This window comes from Ctenocephalides felis, unplaced genomic scaffold, assembly GCF_003426905.1.
Source record: "Ctenocephalides felis isolate EL2017-DRISC unplaced genomic scaffold, ASM342690v1 CF-g0.4_SCAFFOLD_01886, whole genome shotgun sequence".
Taxonomy (NCBI): domain Eukaryota; kingdom Metazoa; phylum Arthropoda; class Insecta; order Siphonaptera; family Pulicidae; genus Ctenocephalides; species Ctenocephalides felis.
In genome coordinates this window covers 80,393,805-80,413,283 of record NW_020538040.1, presented here as the reverse complement: position 1 = coordinate 80,413,283, position 19,479 = coordinate 80,393,805, and the positions used below count along the sequence as shown (strand labels likewise).

At 30.2% G+C, this 19,479-nt stretch overlaps 2 protein-coding genes across 2 annotated transcripts; one reads left to right on the top strand and one right to left on the bottom strand.

Annotated features, from left to right (window-relative positions):
* The first annotated feature begins 109 nt into the window (after positions 1–109).
* On the top strand, positions 110–7,825 carry LOC113377662 (SET domain-containing protein SmydA-8-like). Its single transcript, XM_026618050.1, has 8 exons — positions 110–131; positions 269–436; positions 1,591–1,784; positions 2,085–2,213; positions 3,410–3,532; positions 3,610–3,908; positions 4,558–4,753; positions 7,049–7,825. The coding sequence occupies exons 2-8, from the start codon at positions 293–295 to the stop codon at positions 7,674–7,676; spliced, it is 1,713 nt and encodes a 570-aa protein (XP_026473835.1). The 5' UTR covers positions 110–131; positions 269–292; the 3' UTR covers positions 7,677–7,825.
* Positions 7,826–8,717: 892 nt separating this feature from the next.
* On the bottom strand, positions 8,718–18,089 carry LOC113375425 (QRFP-like peptide receptor). The gene is given in 7 exon segments (XM_026615364.1): positions 8,718–9,148; positions 9,151–9,348; positions 10,577–10,843; positions 12,146–12,335; positions 15,365–15,485; positions 15,734–15,867; positions 18,036–18,089. Coding segments are annotated over 7 exon segments (1,395 nt in total).
* Positions 18,090–19,479: the final 1,390 nt, after the last annotated feature.

The following is a 19,479-nucleotide window of genomic DNA, read 5'->3' as shown; positions in this document are numbered from 1 at the left end:
TCGTCAGGATTTCATTTCATAGCTGTTTCGAAACTGTATGCAAACTATTTTTAACTCACGAGATTAAAATATCACAAAAATCAACCGAAAGCATTTCGTTCGATTCTAGGAGTTGGATTACTATTACACAAGTCAGTTAATACAGACTGCATTTATAAAAATAATGCAAATATAAATCATTCTTATAGATAACTACATTTTTTATCAATATGATTTAATGTTATTGGTGCACATGCTTGTAAAATTAGAAATTTTTAAATGTTTATAGGTTATGCTGACAATTATTTAAAAAATGGATCAACCAATTTTAAAGTGTGCAGTGTGTAATGAAGACTCGAAACTCAAATGTACAGGGTGTAATCTAATTAGTTACTGTTCTAAAGATCATCAAAAGAAACATTGGAGTTCCCATAAGCCGGATTGTGTCCCGTATAAAGTACGTCTTGTAATTTCATTAATACATTTCATTTATACATAAAAGCATAATATTAATGATAGTAATGTAAATGCATATTATGATTATTTAGTGAAAAACATTAGATGTTGTTCACAACTGGAAAATTCAATAATCTCTCACATGATTTAGATCTATTCTATTGATATTCAAAAACCAAATCATATTAAATTTTCATATACAATAAATTCTTCATGATATTTGAGTTATGAATGTGTAATTAATTATTATAAATAATATAGAGCAGGGCGGGTCACAAAGGTTCAATTTATCATTGAGCAATTATATTGTGAAAACCAAATTGATTATATCACAACAAACAAGAACAACATATATCAAACAAACAAGTATCTGACTATGTTTAGTAAAATTCTCTACTATTTCATTATTGTAGAAATAAGTTTTTTTTTGCTATTTTTCAAAAATTTGTAACCTTGTCTTTTATTTCCCATAGGCGGTGTGAATTGGATTGGGCAGGGGGCAAATAGGCCGAATGTCTTATTTTTAATTTTGAAGGGATTATACAAAATAATAGCTATATTATTCAAACAATGCAGAATATAAATTCCATTGGTGCAATTTTTCATAGAGATAATACTGTAAATAATCTCGATCTGGTATTTTGTCAAAAATATTCATGAGCAGAGTTGGAGTAACTATTTATTTAATTTATCTCTTTTAATTTTTTTTACCTCAAGTTATTTTTTATTATAATGGATTCTTGATCGTTGCTTTTTTTCTACCAAAAAAATTCTTAACTTTACTGATTTTTGAGATATCGATACCTTTATACCCGCGAACCTTTAATCTCCCCGCTCTACGCTATGTTATTATTTACCAAATTTTTAATGTAATTTGCACTATAACAAAAATGTTTTCATAATTTAAAATATTCTATTGATTTTTTTGCTTAAATTGTATTAAATAAATATATTAATATTGACTGTCGTTCAATGAATAATTGTTTAATTAACACAACCAATATTGGTGTTACTTATCAAAGTAAACTTACCACTTAAAAATGTTGCTTGGGCCAATACCAATATAATGCATCATTATAGCAAAGTACATTTTTTTATTCATATGTTATTTACGTCCCATTATGTTCTAATATCAAAATTTTTATCATATTGCAGATCGTAACAGACAATAAATTGGGACGGCATTTAGTTGCTTCTCGAGATATAAAAGCTAACACCATCATTTTATCAGAATTACCATTTGTCGTCGGACCAAGGTTTCATAATAATTATGAATTACTTCAATCATTTGTTCCATGTTTGGGATGCTATGAGGCAATACCGATAAATACGACACAAAAATGTCCCAAGTAAATGAAAAAATTATATATATATATATATATATATATATGTATATATATATATATATATGTATATATATTAACAGCAATCAGAACAATAGGCAATATACAATAGACTTATAAACTAGTTATGACAATTTTCTATTGACACGTATTCATAGGTGCTACCCATCGGTTGGTCTATCTCTTTCCAATAAATTAATTACTAGAAAATTATGTATAAGAAAATTATTCATGAAATTATAAAAAGATATCACTTGAATTTGAATTGAATTGAATTATGTAAGTAATAGTTAAAATATGCTTCAGATGTCAATGGCCTGTATGTAGTGAAGAATGCCCAGGATTGAAAGAAAGCCATAACCATGCCGCAGAATGTGCAGTTTTAAGTGTATGCTACAAAACATTCTTATCTAATATAGATACCAAATTCTACAGGTAATGTACCATTTTAGTTAAATGTTTTCTGATTTCAATACTTTTATAAGTTTTGATAATTCAAAAATTAGATACTGAAAATTGATATCAATCATTCCTTGCTTTGCTTGCTATAAATCATTATGCCGTCAAAGTTAACAAACTACTGTACTACAATTATAGTAAATGCAAATTATTAAATTATTAATATTTGGATGCATATGTTAAATTTTGCAGTAAAACTGTAGTGTAGTAGGTAAATTAATGAACGATTGAAAAGGGAGTATCTGCGTAATCATTTAGTTTTTTAAATGAATATTTTATTGCTTACTTACTATTTATTTGTGCATTTAAATTATTATGATAAATAGTATAAACTCTTACCAATGTATATTTTCTTGCTTTTCCTTACCATAGTCACAGTCTACATTTTACATAGCATTGTATACAACTTCGACAGGACTCGACCCGTGTTCAACTTCCTACAGTAATGTGTTTATGAAGTTTTTGGAAGTCTTCTGAAATCTTAATTTTTATTTTGACAATATCTGCTAGTGATATTTTCGCCAAATAAAATTCCTCTTATTAAATTAAATCATATATGCTCTCTCCAGTTTAGGGTAGTGTTCTCTTTGTTTCACCTACGTGAAAAATCTGTGTAATACTTCTTTAGAATAAATTAGCACGTTTCATCCTTTACTTTCAAGTTTTCATCATACATAACATTCCACTATACACTGCTCCAATTTAATGAGTAGCAAATGCAGTAGTTCTGTATGTGAAGACGGTCTTACCACTGGATATGTGGTCAATTTTTGCCATAAACCGTCACTTTATCTATTATTTAATACCTTGAATGTTCATCATCGCTTATTATATTCATAAAGATTTCATTGGCGATGTCCATTTTCATACGGATTAAAACTTTCTGTGATGATATCTCAATAACTGTTAGATAATATTATAAGGTAGTTGTAAACCAGCGATTTAGTGTGGTGTTTTCACAGCAGCTTCTACAAAAAATAAGTTTATATCCTTGAACTCAAATTTTTAGAGGTCATATATTCCACCCAATTTTCGTAATGGGTGTAAGATTTATTCCATTCAAATACCTAATAAATAGCTCAATTTTATTATTTGTGTTTGAAATGAATAATAAAATAAATAAAATTAGTAAACTTCTATAACTTTGACCTTATGCTTTATTATATTTTTAGATACACCGCTCTAATAATTCTGCGATGCCTCATACTGCAACGAAAATGCCCAAAGAAATGGGAAGAATTGATCAAATTACAGAGTCATGTAAAAAATAGAGGAAGAGGCACCGAAGAATATAAGTAATAAACCTCATACTAGTATATTAACAATTTCACAAATAAGATACAAAATCATTGACTTAATGCTATAATTATAGAGAAGTAGAAGAACTGGTCCGCTATTTACAAGATAACTTTTTTGTGGTGTTGGAAGAAATTGAGACAGAAATGACATCCAAAGTTTTAGATGATACGTCAAGCGAAATTATACACGTGATTGCGGGTATTCTGGATATCAATGCCCTGGATATACATTATAATGACCATATTGAATTGTCAGCACTTTATCCAACATTTTCGCTTTTGGAACATAGCTGTTTACCCAATACACATTACATGATTGATCTGCAGCAACTAGATTCTAGGAAGAAATTCAGAATCATTGTTAAAGCAGCAGGTGAATATGAAAAGTTTCTATATCAATTCAATGAAAATTGTCTAATAGTAAAAGTTATTTATCTATTTATTATTATTTATCTATAAATTATTATCTGCTCAAACATTTTAAATTTCTCAACGTTTTTAAAAATTCTCAAAATAAATAAAATTTAATTTGTTGCAAATTAAAGAAACATCAAATACTTTACAGTATTAATTAATTCAAAACTTTATGATTAAATTAATCTGTATAAAGAAAAACATCGAGTCTTATCCAAAGTAGGGTGTGGTTGTGTTACATTTTTGTTATAAACATAAATTATAAACTTTGTTAATTTTCTAATTAGCTGGGAGATAAGTCAATTAAATGGTACTGAAATACTGTCTTTAAATAGAGTGTATTAGTCACAAAATCAAATCATACAAGAAAAGGGCGAGTGTCACAACCGGCCACACCCCCAAGACGGTTGTGACAAGAATAAAAATAAGTGAAAAAACTTAGATATAAATACCAAAATGGTTCACAACGACTTTCATTGTCAGAAATATGTAACACAATATAACGAACAAAATGGTCTATCTGTATACAATTTAATAGTTATTATTAAAAATAAAAACTCTATCTCGAAATCAATGTTTAGAAATGTAATAGAAAATGTTTTCAACAGGTGACATAAAGAAAGGTGATCATCTATCCACGATGTACACTCACGCTTTATGGGGAACCAAAATGCGTAGGAAGCACCTTTTTGATTGCAAATACTTTAGATGCGAATGCAAAAGATGTGTTGATCCTACAGAACTTGGGACATACATCAGTGGACTGAAATGTTTGATTCCACAATCTGTAACGGATGACGACGGGTAATACTCACATGATTTTTTATATTATTGAATTACGAACTAAGAAGCTTTAATTGAAATTAGAAGACATTATTACGTGCTACAGTAATCTGTTTTTTAGAATGTTATTCTTATGAAACCACATGATTGCAAGCTCCAACTATTCTATTGCAAACAACTATACCAGATAGAGTTATTTTAACTTTTAATAATTAGTGACTAATAATGCGAATAAGTTAGGGCATATTTTATGTAATATTATCAGCGGACCGCACAGATAAAACCACATTTAATTGAAATAAGATAATTAAAATTAAAGCTAAACTTCTCCAAAAGTTGTATGAAAGTATTTAATTGGCATCCCCATAAATAAAATCTAATTTAAGACAATTTTCAAATGAGCCAAAATAAGTTTTCTTTTTGATAAGGCACCAAACTAATAACTAAACTAGTGGTGGCATCGTGCCTTAAGGCAAATTGCTGGAGCATCCCGTATCGTAATGAAATATTCGAAAAATATTAAATGATTTCAATTAAGTTATTATAAATATTGTAATTTTCATTATTCTTATTTTGGATGCAAAATATACAAGCTTATGCATTGGACGATGACGTTCAGATATGTATTACAGATTTAAAATGAAGATTTAAACTTGTCCAATATTCATTGTCCAGTATTCATATGAATTATATAAACTGAATTGCGAAGTGCTCTCAAAACTGTCAATTTTTGTACATTTAGCTCTGTATCTTCGAAATAGCAAGCCTTTGTAGGACCACTTCTCCTCATCATTACGATTTGAATGCTTTTTGGATTACTAAAATCAAAAACTCCGTTCTCTCAAAAACTTTATTTCTATTTTCTGAACTCAATTTCTCCGTGTCTATAAAACGGTTGGACATGCATTTGCCAAAAACTAATCAGCGCATTTCCCTATCAATAGAAATCGAATGATTTTTGAACCGTTTAAATCGGCTGATCCGTGCGCCTGAAAACGTGAACGAAAAAATGCGGACACACAAAAAACACACGCATACACATCATTTTTTTGAAAGTATGCCGATATCTACCTTCAAAACGCGAAGATATGCAAAGAATTTTAATTTCTATTTTTGGACTATTACAATTACTTACCCTACGGGAAGTTAATAAAGCAAGGGTTTCTTTAGCGCTAGAATAAATTCAAGATATAAACATGTATTGATATTAATTTATGCCAATAGTAAATATCATAAAATTTGCAGTAACCCTTACGCTACGAGATTCTTTTTCGCAGGAGTGTGGCTACTGTGAGGGTTTACAATTATCAGTAAAAATGTGTTGAAAAATTTGAAATTTCGCTTCTAATAAACTAAACATTATAATACAAATTAGGATTTCCAAAAGTGATGAAAGTTGAAGCAAAGTCCGAAACGCAACATGTTTATGAACGACACTTTAGCGAAAGAGTGAATACAAGATAACCAACTAAAATTAACATAATTTCAAGCAATATCGAATTTTATTCATGCTCGCAGGGGGTATTCTAGTGTCGATCGATGAATTTTAGGTCATTTTTAAAGTGTTGTAAAAGAAAGCAATGAATGTTTTTACTATCCATTTTTTACCACTTGTTTATTATTATTATTAAAATACAAAACAAAAATTAAAAAATAAAAAAGTTGAAAATTGTAAAAACTGGCAGCTGATGAAGTGGGGAGTCTCAAAAAATTGGCACCTCAGTCTTGATATGATTTCAGTCCTCCTAGCCATCGGAAATGAAAAAAATAAAGAGATTATTAATCTACAATGATGTCGCAATCGCCCGAACAAGCGATTATTAAAAAAAATTTTAAAAATGGCGACTGTTTGAAAAAAAGTGTTATTTTACTGTTTTTTTGAGATTCTCGAATTTTTTAAAAATAGTAAAGACTGGAATTTGGGGATAATCCTAGTTCGAGCTATAGATAGGTCTATAAACAAGACTCTCTGAATATTTCAAGTAAATCGGTCGTGTAGAACTCGAGAAATCGTGTAAACAGTACTGAAAAAGTCTGTTCTGAGAAAAACGTTTTGCGTGAAGCCAATCCAGTATGGAGATCGAGTCAGTTAAATGCATATATCTCCGAAAATAATTTAAATTTTCAAAAACCTTCTCGTACTCATATTCTTAGATAGTTAAACTTTGAAAATATGAAATAAAAAAAATCGATTTTTCTGAATTTCTACACTAGAATACCCCCTTAATTTGTCTATTCCAATCAGCTTACCTTTATAATAAAATAGATATAAAAAAATTAGAACGCATTTATAAATCAATACCATTTCTCTTTCAGGAAAACCTGTGGTGGAATCCAATTGCCCGTTGATCCATTGGATCCTAATTCAAATTGGTCATGCAATCGCTGCGGTATGCCGGTTAGTGGTGAAGACATCGATTTTTTGGAGGCTAAAATGTCTGCTGAAGTTGATTCGGTTCTTGCCGCAAAAATATCAGACATCGAAGATGTATTGAATAAACTATCACGTTTCTTACATCCCAATCATTATTTGATGTATCAGCTCAAGCACAGTCTTATACAATTATACGGAATGGAAACCGGATACAAAACGATTGACCTGAGCGAGAATCAACTACAACGGAAAATTGACATGTGTAAAGAGCTTACGGATATCCACTCGAGAATCGATCCATACGACATAAGATTGCAATTGTATGTCATTGTAATTTTGTATGAGCAACACACGGCTTTGATGGAATTGGCAAAGAGAGAATTCAAAAAACAGGAGTCTAATGAAAACGTCCTAGCAAAATTAAGAGAAGTGAGAGGTTTACTGAAGAAATGTTCGACTGTAGTCCAAAGTGAATTACAAACAAAAACTGGATTTAAGTTAAACATTTTACTCGAAAAATCCAATATTGATTTTGAGGAGTGGGTTCAGCAGAACGCAATTGCCTTATAGTGTTTTATCAGTTCCCAGTTTATTATAAAAACATATACACGCCACATACATTTTTTGTACTTGAATTTTTGTTCATTAAATGCCCAAAATATCATGTTCGTGCCATTCAGTAATTTTTATGTCGAGACTAACCCACATTTTAATAAGCCACCATCAGATTGTAAGACTTAGATTGTTAAAATGTTAAAATAAACGTTTTGATAATGCGTTAAATGCGTTAATGTTTTTTAACACTTGTCAAAATAGAAGAACTAAATTGATATATAAGCAATTAATTATTATCATTAATAAATTATTATCATTCAATGGGTATATTATTTGATTTCAAGTAAAATATTAAACAGGTTCATTGGGCTTCATTTAAATACGGTAATTATAATTATGGTGACTTGTTGAAAAGAAAGAGAATAATGAGAAGAATTGTTCGTAGACCCAGATAAGTTACGTGAAATAATAATTTATTTTCTTAATAACGTCGTTAGAATCAAGGTAATAGCTGATTATACATCTTTTTTCCTCTACTTTCAAATATTGTTGTTGAAAACGAAATTGGTGGTGAACCTTTTTACCCGCGGATTTTTAAGCCTTTCTCTACTCTAAATTATATATATATATATATATATATGTGTGTGTGTGTGTGTGCGTGTGCGTGTGTGTGCGTGTGTGTGTGCGTATGTATAATTTGGTATTATTGAATATGCCGCTTGATTCAGATTTCATAGTTTTTACTTTTTACATGATATACATAATTTTTATATTACAATTAATATTACATTCATTTTGCACGTACACGTATGTATAAAATTTATATTTTCTGATAAATAAATGCCTAGTACATATTGTAAAAAATTTCTTTATAGTACTTCATGCATAGATCTTAAAATACACATGTATCTAAGGTCTATGACTTCATGGCATTAGATCACAAAATACGTATATTCAGAAAAATTAATTATATAATTCATTAATTTAATGATATATGGACTAAATCTTTGGTAAATTTGCCATAAAAGACATAAATTTATTGTGTGTATGATTACTCTAAATGTGACTGTTGCTGTTCAAATCACCATCTATGACACCGTTACCCAAATATACTCCAGATGTCATCATCGGTTTATTAGATGCTTGAGTGACATTAGCTGGATAATAATTACCTTTCTTCTTCCATTCATCAGCATAAGGCCCTCTTGGCACCATCAGCGAATTCTTCTTGACATCATACTTGCCTTCTGCTACTATTATTTCCACATCAGTTTTATTGCTTTTGCAACACATTGACCACAAACGTTTACATGACTTTCTGCATTTGGCTGTGAAAGACAGAGTGCTGCCCAAGAACGTATACAGGAAAGGATTTAAGGCGCTGTTGACTAGGTTCAAGGCGTTGAAAATCTGCTGAAGTATAAAATCATTATTTGTTCTGATGTCATGTTTGACTATGACATATATCCACGTCGGCAAACGGCACAGGAAAAAACGGCCATCAGCACAAGAATTACTTTGAATGTGCGCACTTTGCGTTCCATCCGGACGTCTTTGGCGTGTTTTCGACCGCGGGCGTTCACGTAGCATTCGTCGGCTCGAGAAGGCGGACCAGTGTTTTGGGCTGATTCAGACAAATTGCGACGGCTGAAGGTAGATGTCTCAGTATCTGCACTTGTTTCATTAGCTGCAGCAAAACAACGATTTGAAATATAAATTTGCAATATTAATTATTTAATTATAGTGCATATGATTAGTTCCGCAAAAATCGTTCAAATTTTTGAAGTCACTCACATAAATATTTGCTGCTATATAAATAAACTCTAAATTATATCTAGAGAAAAATGGCGATTCTGCCTTAAAATAGGCTATGTTACGTAGTGCTTCTCATACAAAATGGTACTAAATGCTGTCTTATGTTGTTGCTGCACAGTCATGTGTTTCAGATAGAAAACCTGACCTTGAAAACGCACAATCGTATCATAACTGCATCTTTATGATGTGGCCTCATAACATATGAGAGAAATTGCATTTTATATACGTAAAACGCCTTTATCGCACAGCAAATACATTTTAACTTTGGTTAATTTCACGGTAGATTCGGTCACAAAATTAGAGAGTTTAGAATAATTAAAGCTTTTGAAGTAGGTGAAAGCGGAGCTTACAGGTTTGCGGGTAAAAAATCCACCAGTATCATCTCAAAAACAAGCAAATTATTAAAATTTTTACCGATACTGTTCAAAAGTAGATGGCACAAGAACTCATCGCTGTCACGATAAACAGTCACATTAATAATATTTTAACCAATACATTATTTTTCGTTTGCTGCAGCGCATTTTGGTTGGCTTTTACAGTATAATTACTGAAAGTCAAATTAGTCCTTTGTGCCCCGTCCTACCCTATTGTATCGATTATATATTAAATAAGCCTATACAAGCTGCTGAAATTTTTGAGAGTTTTTTCAAGATATGATACAAAATTGAATCAACAAATTGGGTCTGAAAATTATCAAATAACTGGTAACCAAATGTATTAATTTAATTCGTTTTTAAACATAGCTATATAATAATATATATTAGTTTATATATCAAACAAACTTTATAAAAAATTAATCAGAACTATTTTTAAATAAGATTTATGAAATGGATTTAAGATTTTTGACGAAGAGTTTGCCGTTATCGTAAAATCGGCAAATAAAGTGTTACTCATATTTGAATACATATTTCTTGAGTACGCAAAAATGTTTAAGTTAGAAAAAGAAAAAAAAAAACTATTCACAAAATTTATAACTTTGCATATTTAGTATATATTAAACATAATTAAGACCGTAGTATTGCTGAATCAATATATTGAACAGAGCAAACAAACACGCTGTACTTTATTATCAATTAAAAAAATATATTAAATGAACATACCTGATGCTATAGCAGAAACCGGCTTTCTACGAACCCAAACCTCGCGTGCTACAACTATATAAAGCCAAAGGAAAACGGCTAAAAGTGGAAGAAAAATGACGCAGAACACTATTGTAAAAAAGATCATGTTTGCTTTCTTCATTTCTAAATCGCTGGAACAAAAAGCTCCAAGAATACATCCGAGTCCAATAGTAGCATTGTTGGGATCGGTTATAATCACATGAGTTTCTAAGTAGGCCGATGATGTCCACATTGGACTAGAAACACCTGGAAATAATCATAAAACTTTATGAAATTTATAATAAACTAAATAATAAATAATAAATAAATTTATAATAAATAACTGTATATGAAAATACATATAAACATACATATACATATTACTTTTAATCGACGTTCAACAGGAAAGTCGTAAATAATCGCAGTATTTTCATACACCTGTGCAACGAAAACCAACGTTTGAAATATATAAGAATAATCAGACAGTTGGTAAGTACCTTCATCGTGGACGATAATGCAAACAGTGTTTCCATGTTTTAATATAAAGCATTGTGTTACCATTAAACACACCAGTGACAATATGCGTGAGATATTCACGTTGGATGATTCTAATGTGGTGCCAATAATAATAATTTTCAATAAATATCTAATAAAGACGTATAATACCCTAGGGTAGACTTATGTACCAATCCACCATTATGTTGTATACATTTTTTATATTGAAATATATTTGTTTTAAATTTTTTATTTTTTTGAATCAATGTGGTGCCATAAGTAGGCCAGTCTAATATCTTGCCCTAAATTTTGTTATTAAAACGTTTAAGGGGGGAGCATTCTTTAGATGCTTCAAAAAATTGCTTTTTTGAAGAATTTTCAGGGAAGGAAATAAATATTTAATTGAAACGAAACTTTCAGGTTTTATTGTTATTTATTTCAGCATACTTCTCAAATTTTTTCATTAAAATATATGTCATAATATGCCGGGTACAAGCACGAGCGTGCAGGTGTCATTTGGCGGGAAAGATGCCGGTCACAATTTCTAACCGAAACAAAAAAAAACAAATATTTTTGCAACTTAAAAAAAATCAAGTTTTTGATAAAAAAAATCACTTTTTTAAGGTTTTTTAGGTTAAACTAGAAGATAATTTAATCCTGAATACAATCAATTTTGTCTCGTTTCAATAGGATGTTGAATTTCCGCCTATTAGGAAGAATCAAAAAAATGAAAAACCAAGAAATCGCGCGTCAAAGTTTTTATTCCGCTCGTATACATGCTCGACGCTTGCCCACTATTACTTCTGTAACTCTGAAAATAATTTGAATTTGTTTCTAAAATTTCAGGGGTATATTCTTGGCTAGTTTTGGAATATGTTTTTGCAAAAAAATCGATTTTTTTTTCAAGTCTCTAAAGCAGACTTCCTTAACCAAACAACTTTAAAATAAATTAGTGCGTCAATTGCCAGTCAGGTAAAAGTTTGTGCAGGAAAACGTTCAAAACTTAAGTCCTATCAAATATTCCACATCATTTCAGAGTGATGCTTTACAAACGACCAAATTGAACAATTTTACCTGCTGCAAGACTCCAGACAATGATAACTGAAGCAGCACTAAAACAGCCGCCTGGTTCCCAGTTGTCTTTGAGCGCCCGCACGATCGCCTGGTATCGGTCTAAGGCGATGGCGGTGAGGGTCACGCTGCTCGCTAAAATCGCGCACACCGAAGCGAACGGTATCAGCGAACACATCAGCTCTCCCAAATCCTGAGGAATTATTAATAAAGTTGTATAGGAAACAAATGCCACGATTAAGGATTTACCATAAAAGAGTGACTCTAGTCGCAGATATTAAAAAGGAATTTTCAAAAATTATTTTCTATGAAGAGAACTGCTTTGTTTATAATATCTGCCGTACACAAGAATCTCTATATATATAACCAGCAAACCCGACGAACTCTGTTTCGCCACCAGATGGTTTTGTGAGAAAGATGAAGACATTTTTTGTTTGTTTTATATTTGAAAAAGTAAAATTTGATTTTATTACACAATAGTAATGAATTTATTTCGATTACAAAAATGAAGTGTTTTTTGGTTGAACTTCTCTAAGTAAATGAAAGTGAATCCACAAATTATCCGTTTCTTTGAAGCGCTCTTTGATAAACCACATTTTTTGTTTTTTGGTCTGACGTTAACACGAACAAAGCGTGAAAAACAATGATTTTCTAAATAATCAATTTGAAATTTATCCTACACTACACTAAGCGATTGGCCTTGCAATTTGTTATTGCAAACGCAAGGCGAACTGGAAATTGCAATCGTTTGAAGTCAAACGGAAGACCAGTCGGAATCATTGGTATGTCACCAAATCGCCAGCAATTTTTAATTGGATGGTGAAATTCAGTGCGTGTACATCATTATTCTTTGTGGCAAGAATTGCTCGTTGACTTAACCAAACATAATTCTGATAATTCTCACTAATGACATTACTCGAATTTTTAATTACGGTGCGTGAAGTTCCAGCAATTTGCATTAAGGCGCGATGCCATGCACCACTAATTTTCTTAGCTCTAAACCTTGCGGAGACCGAGACCTTTCCAACGAATGCAAAATTGTCGAAATCGGTTCGTTCTGGGGTTATATCGTCAGGAAGGAAAACCCGACTTATTTTTATATATATGTAGATAATAAAATATACTCTAGCAATTTACTAGATTATTTTTCTACGTGTATATATGTATATATAAAGGACCTAAGGGCTTTCTGTAACAGAGGTAACTTATAACAGGCATTTTTCAATAGGGTCTTAAACGATATTAAATTTTTTTTGTCACGATTGGACATGTAAACCGTCCTGCATAATATTGTCATAGCTACTGTCCCGCAGGCAACGCAACAAACAGAACTGTGCAGGTCCGTCATTATTTACAGGTAGTATAAAATACATCTGTCATTAAATTTTGGTTTGGATTATATATCTTCTATAATATATATCTAAATCTATTATATCTTTAAATTATATATCTTCTTTTGTTTCAAAATTATCAATGATTATCCAATTATCAATTTGATTTGTAACAATTTTTGTGACTGCTAAATTGTGTAAATAGTTATCCAGATTAATGTAAAAAAAATCACACCTGCAGTTAGTTGAAACAAAATCTTGAGGCCAGTTGTAACATATAAACATTATATACAAATTCAAGTGAGAAAGATTGAATAAAATAAATAGTTTAGGATGCAAATTGTGTTACAGGAGACAATTTATGATGTTAATTATTGTTTACGTTGATTTATAATAAAAATGTATATTACAGAAGACATATATATTTTATTTATATTAATTAAAATTTGTCAAGTCAAGTTAATTAACTTCCCGTAGGGTAAGTTATAGTAATCGCAAAAAAATCGAAAATGAAAATTTTTATATATCTTTACGTTTCAGAGGTTTCTGAACATTTTGGCATACCTTAGAAAAAATGGATGTATGTGTGTGTGTGTGTGTGTGTGTGTGTGTGTATGTGTGTGTGTATGTGTGTGTGTATGTGTGTGTGTATGTATGTACGTGTGTGTATGTATGTGCGGATACAAATTTTCGTCGACGATTTCGGGAACACGGATCAACCGATTTGAATAATTCAAAAAACATTCGATTCGTATTGATAAGGAGACGTGCTGATTAGTTTTTGGCGAAGGCAGGTCTAGCCGTTCCGGAGATACGGGGCAAAAAGTGCCGAAAACGGTAACTCAGTTTCTAAGAGAACGGAGCGTCCGATTTTAATAATTCAAAAAACATTTTACTTGTATTGACAAGATAAAGAATTGATCAAATTTTCATAAAGGCAGGTCTAGCGGTTTCGGAGATCTAAGGAAAAAAGTAAAAAAAAATGCCATTTGGCGGTCAAAAATGATCATTAGACATATGCACATCGAATTTTCAGATATTTTATAGAGATTTTAACAATAAGTATAAATTTTGTTTATTTTTCTATGGGTTCCGTATCAATGTTTACCCGCTAGACAGCGACGCCGCGCTTACGCGCTTTATATTTTGTATCTATGCAGTTAAAGCAGTACGATTGCTTTGAAAAACAAGTTCAGATTTTCCAAAATATGTCAAAATGAAGAAAACATTTTTTTTTTCAAAAAAAAATTTTTTTAAAAAAATTTTTTCTAAAAAAAAATTTTTTAAAAAAAATTTTTTTCAAAAAAAAGTAATTTTTTGTCCAATTTATAGTTTCTCAAAAATCTTATTTTTTCGAAGTAAATTTTTTTCAAAAATGTTAATCGTTTTTACAAAAAATAATAATTTTTGGTACGGGAAGTTCCAGCAATTTGCCTTAAGGCACGATGCCCTAATTGCCTTAAGACAGAATTCCACTTACAGCTAGTTTTCTAAAAAATTAGTAAAGAATAAATTGGCAGCGGTATTATTGCTGGTTTTTTGTAGTTACTACTTGCTTCGGTAAATGTTACAACTCAAAAATAGGGTTAGTTATAACACCGCATTTTTTCTAGAAAATGATTATTTGTGAGATAATTCACAACAGTTGTGGATATATTTTTATTTGATTCGATAGAGGAATAGTTACAAAAACTATCGATCTTTATTTCGTAGCAATATATTCAGTGGATGTCAAGATACATTAATTTAAAACAAAATTGTTACAACAATCTTCTAGCTCCCTTATATTATTGTTATCATGTGATGCACATATATTATTTACATATGTGTTTGCTGATATACCTTGGTTATTGAATAATAAATATAAAATTATATTACTTATCATATTTACCCATAATAATGTCATGTCTTTAGACAGCCTATTGATATATCCCGCTCCGCTAAACACTGCGGTCAATAAATCGCTAACGGCCAAAGATAGAAGACAAGCTTGATACATTGGTCTCTTTTTTCTTAAAAAAAAAGTAATTCGTAAACATCATAACATTTATATAATAGATAAAATTAAAACATCTGAACATTTTTCAACAGTTATATGCAATTAAAAATTATAGGCTGAAAAATTTATTATTTTTATAACTAATATAAGTGTTGTAAAATAAGCAACTAACTTAATAAAATACAAAAAACAAATCACATTAGTGGAAAACACTCATTGTCATAGCTTTTGATTTGAATGCATATATACTTGAAATCTTACTGAATTATATTAAAAAATATAGTTGCGACGTTTCCGATAATTGAAATCGCCATCAGCAATAATATAAAGACCAAAAATCCATAGCGCTCTGCAGGAGTAAACTTTATCAGATCTCTATCTAGTAGTATCAGACCCTGAAAATAGATTATTATATTTTATTATTTAATTGCCAAATAATTCATAGAACGTTTTTAATTCTTACCAAAAAAGCAAAAAATGAAAAATTACATTAAAACTATTAAAAATGTAATTATGATCAAATACTAATTATAACAATCATAAATAGTTCCGTCTTTATATACATCACAGTTTGTTTGTTTATTTAGTCGGGCAATGTTTGTAAATTGTCTGTTTGTAATTGTAAAATATTTTGTTATCGCACCTTAATGTGAAACACTTGATTGTTATTATATAAATACTATTAACAATATCAATAATACTATTTAATTATTGATTATATTATTATTTAATTAGTTATCTATTGATTTATTTATATAAACGCCAGCAGCCTTCATACGTAAGTTTTCTGATATATTTTAGAAAATTTATAACTCAAATATGGCATAAAAATATTATAGTGTCATTAAAAATTAAATTAATATAAAGTTAAATATTGTGTTTTTGCATACGTAATATTGTATACTTTATTTATCTGTCCTTTGTCGAGAAACTGTTCAGTAATTTAATTTTTTTATATAAAATGATGAATTTAAAACTTTTTAGGGAGCGTCCATTAATCACGTGATCGATTTTTCAGGGTCTTTTGGACTCCCCTCCCCTTGGTGATATGTCGTGATATTTAAATATACACCCCATTAATGACGTGTATTTTAAGTTACGTAAAATTTTTCGAATAAAATTTTCGAATTTACGAAAACATCCTAAAGTTTTTATTTTTTTGAAAACTCAGGTAAAAAAATAAATACACAATATATATATTATTTTTTGTCAAACATCCCGTCCCCCTAAAAGCCTCACGTGATTAACGGACGCCCTCTAGGGGGACAAAAATCCAAACATTTTCAAAAAAATAAAAAAATACCATTTTTTACTGTAACTAAAAATACACGCGAGGTTTGGTGGGAGAGGGGGGTAATTTTGAATATCACCACGTATCACCAAGTGGGAGGGAGGGTCCAAAAATCCTCAAAAAGTTGATCACGTAATTAATGGACGCCCCCTTATACTAAAATATATAATAAACTGATACTTTGTCATATTTTTATCAAAATAAAAGGAACTCATTCCTCAATGTTATGTACTAAAATATTTATTCATAAATATTTAATGAGCCTTTGAGGCTCATCTGGACGCTAGGAAATCAAGAATTGGAAGATATTGATCACTTCGAATAATTGGAAAATATCCTGACCAGAGACGCATATTGCACGAGAACAATCTGGGCAAAAAACTGAAATCTTTGGAGTGTGGTGCAGGAGAAGATAAAATGGACATTTAAAATAAAAAATAAAGAAATGGTGAAGAGAGTTGGAGAAAAAAAGACCATAACGAGCTCGATCGTAAAAAGGAAAGAAAACTGGATAAGATATTGCGAAAGGGATGCCTGCTGCATGATGTCATCGAACGTAAAATTGAAGGACTAAAATGACTAAAAAAAAGGAAGAATTTGCATTGATTTACGCATAGTCATAATACTGGGAAAATACTGAAAACCGAAGCACAGAACCTGGAAGAACGAAAGCAATAATAAAAATGATACTAAACCAGGAGGAGAAAGGGAATTTATATATAGGACTATGAAGAAGAATGCAGATAAGTGATGACTTACGCAAAACGAGAAAATACAGGGAACTGAAAGCCGAAGTAGAGGACTAGGTGAATTGAAGTGAAGGGTAAAGACGTAAATAATGATAATGAAATAGTAATAGTAATAACAAATAAGGAAGAAAAATAAAATTACTAATATTCGGTGCTTTTACAGCATGACCTACCTTCGAGCCGACAACAATTTATTATTATTATGTATGTAAAATTTTTAAGATAATATTGGTAATGAAATGATTTCTATTTTAATTAATTCTATTGAGCCAAACCGCTTGTTGAATTTTTCCTAAACCTTTTTTGCTGAAGTTTTTTATATTAAATTTTTTTTATCAAACATAAATCTTACCTGAAACCAAAATATATACAAACAAATCCGACTCAAAGTAATCCAGCCAGATAAAAAATATCTTCAAATAGATAAGAAATTGAATTTGTAGACGCTTTCAATATCAACAGAATGAGAATTGATTGATAATTTAATTTTTGATAACAGTAATTAATGTGAATTAATGCTTACCTGTTTAAGATCCATCGATTTCGGCACAGCACGTGCAGGGATGGGAACATCCATTTTCACTTATTTTTAGTTTTGAATAAACTTTAGAATATTATCGTTTGTAAGAGCGATTGAGTTTTCACTAAAAGCGCCGAACCGTTTTGAAGCTTCAGAATCGGTCACAAACAAATTATAAAAATACATGGTGACATATCGCGCTATAACAGCAACTAATTGCAACTGATAACATACGGAATATTGATAAGGGTCGCATGTAAATCTTTATCTAATTAATTTACACTAATATGACATATTACGTTTCGTAAATTGCCCAGTAATGACGTATCAAACATATACATAATAGTCCGAGACAGTGATGAATGTGCATTATTCCACATTAAGATATTTCGACCTTATCAAATATTTTGGGAATAAATCTATTAAATTCCAATCGTATTGATCACATTTCAAAACACAAACGCTCTAAATTTTTCAAAAAAGATTCATTTTTTTTAAAACTTTCTTTATATTTTGCAATATTTTGGAAATGTAGAACTTTTTTTAGAACAATCGCGCTGCTTTAGCTGCGTAGAGACAAAATATCAAAGCGCGTTTAGCGCTTCGCATAGCAGTTTGGATGACAAAACCCATAGAAATGTAAACAAAATTTATAATTATTATTAAAATCTCTATAAAATATCTGATAATTTGATATGCATATGTCTAATAATAATTTTTGACCGGATTTTTTCTCCGAAACCGCTAGATCAGTTTTTCATTTTGTCAATAAAAGTAAAATTATTGAAATCGGATGCTCCGTTCTTTTAAAAACTGATTTACCATTTTTGGCACTTTTTGCCCCGTATCTCCGAAACGGCTGGACCCGCATTGTCCAAAAACTAATCAGCAAGCTCCTTGGATCAATTGGAATCGAATAAATCATTGAAATCGTTCGAACCGTGTTCCCGAAATCGTCGACAAAACTTTGTATTCGAACACATAAACACATAAGTAAATTTTTTTAAGGTATGACAAAATGTTCAGTCACCTTTGAAACGTACAGATATATATAAAAAAATTCATTTTTGATTTTTTTGCGATTGCAACAACTCACACTACGGAAAGTTAAAAAATAAATATGTCATAACACAGGTTCACAAAAAAATGGAGAAAAATAAGAAAAATAAAAAAAAACAAAATCTCCAATCTAGTAACTCTTCTACATGTAAATTAAAATCCCATAATTTTTGTCGTTTTCTGGCTCTTGTTACCTGACTGTCGAGTTTTACTTAAAAAATCTATTACATTTTTTTTGTATAATTCAGCAGGTAACCTAAAAACATGTTTAAAATTGAATATCTGAAAATATATTTGCAAAATACTGCTATTTTTTACAAAAAAACTTAATACACCAACAGCCAACTTTTTTATGGACCTTTGTAATTAGCTTATTTAATTTTTGAAC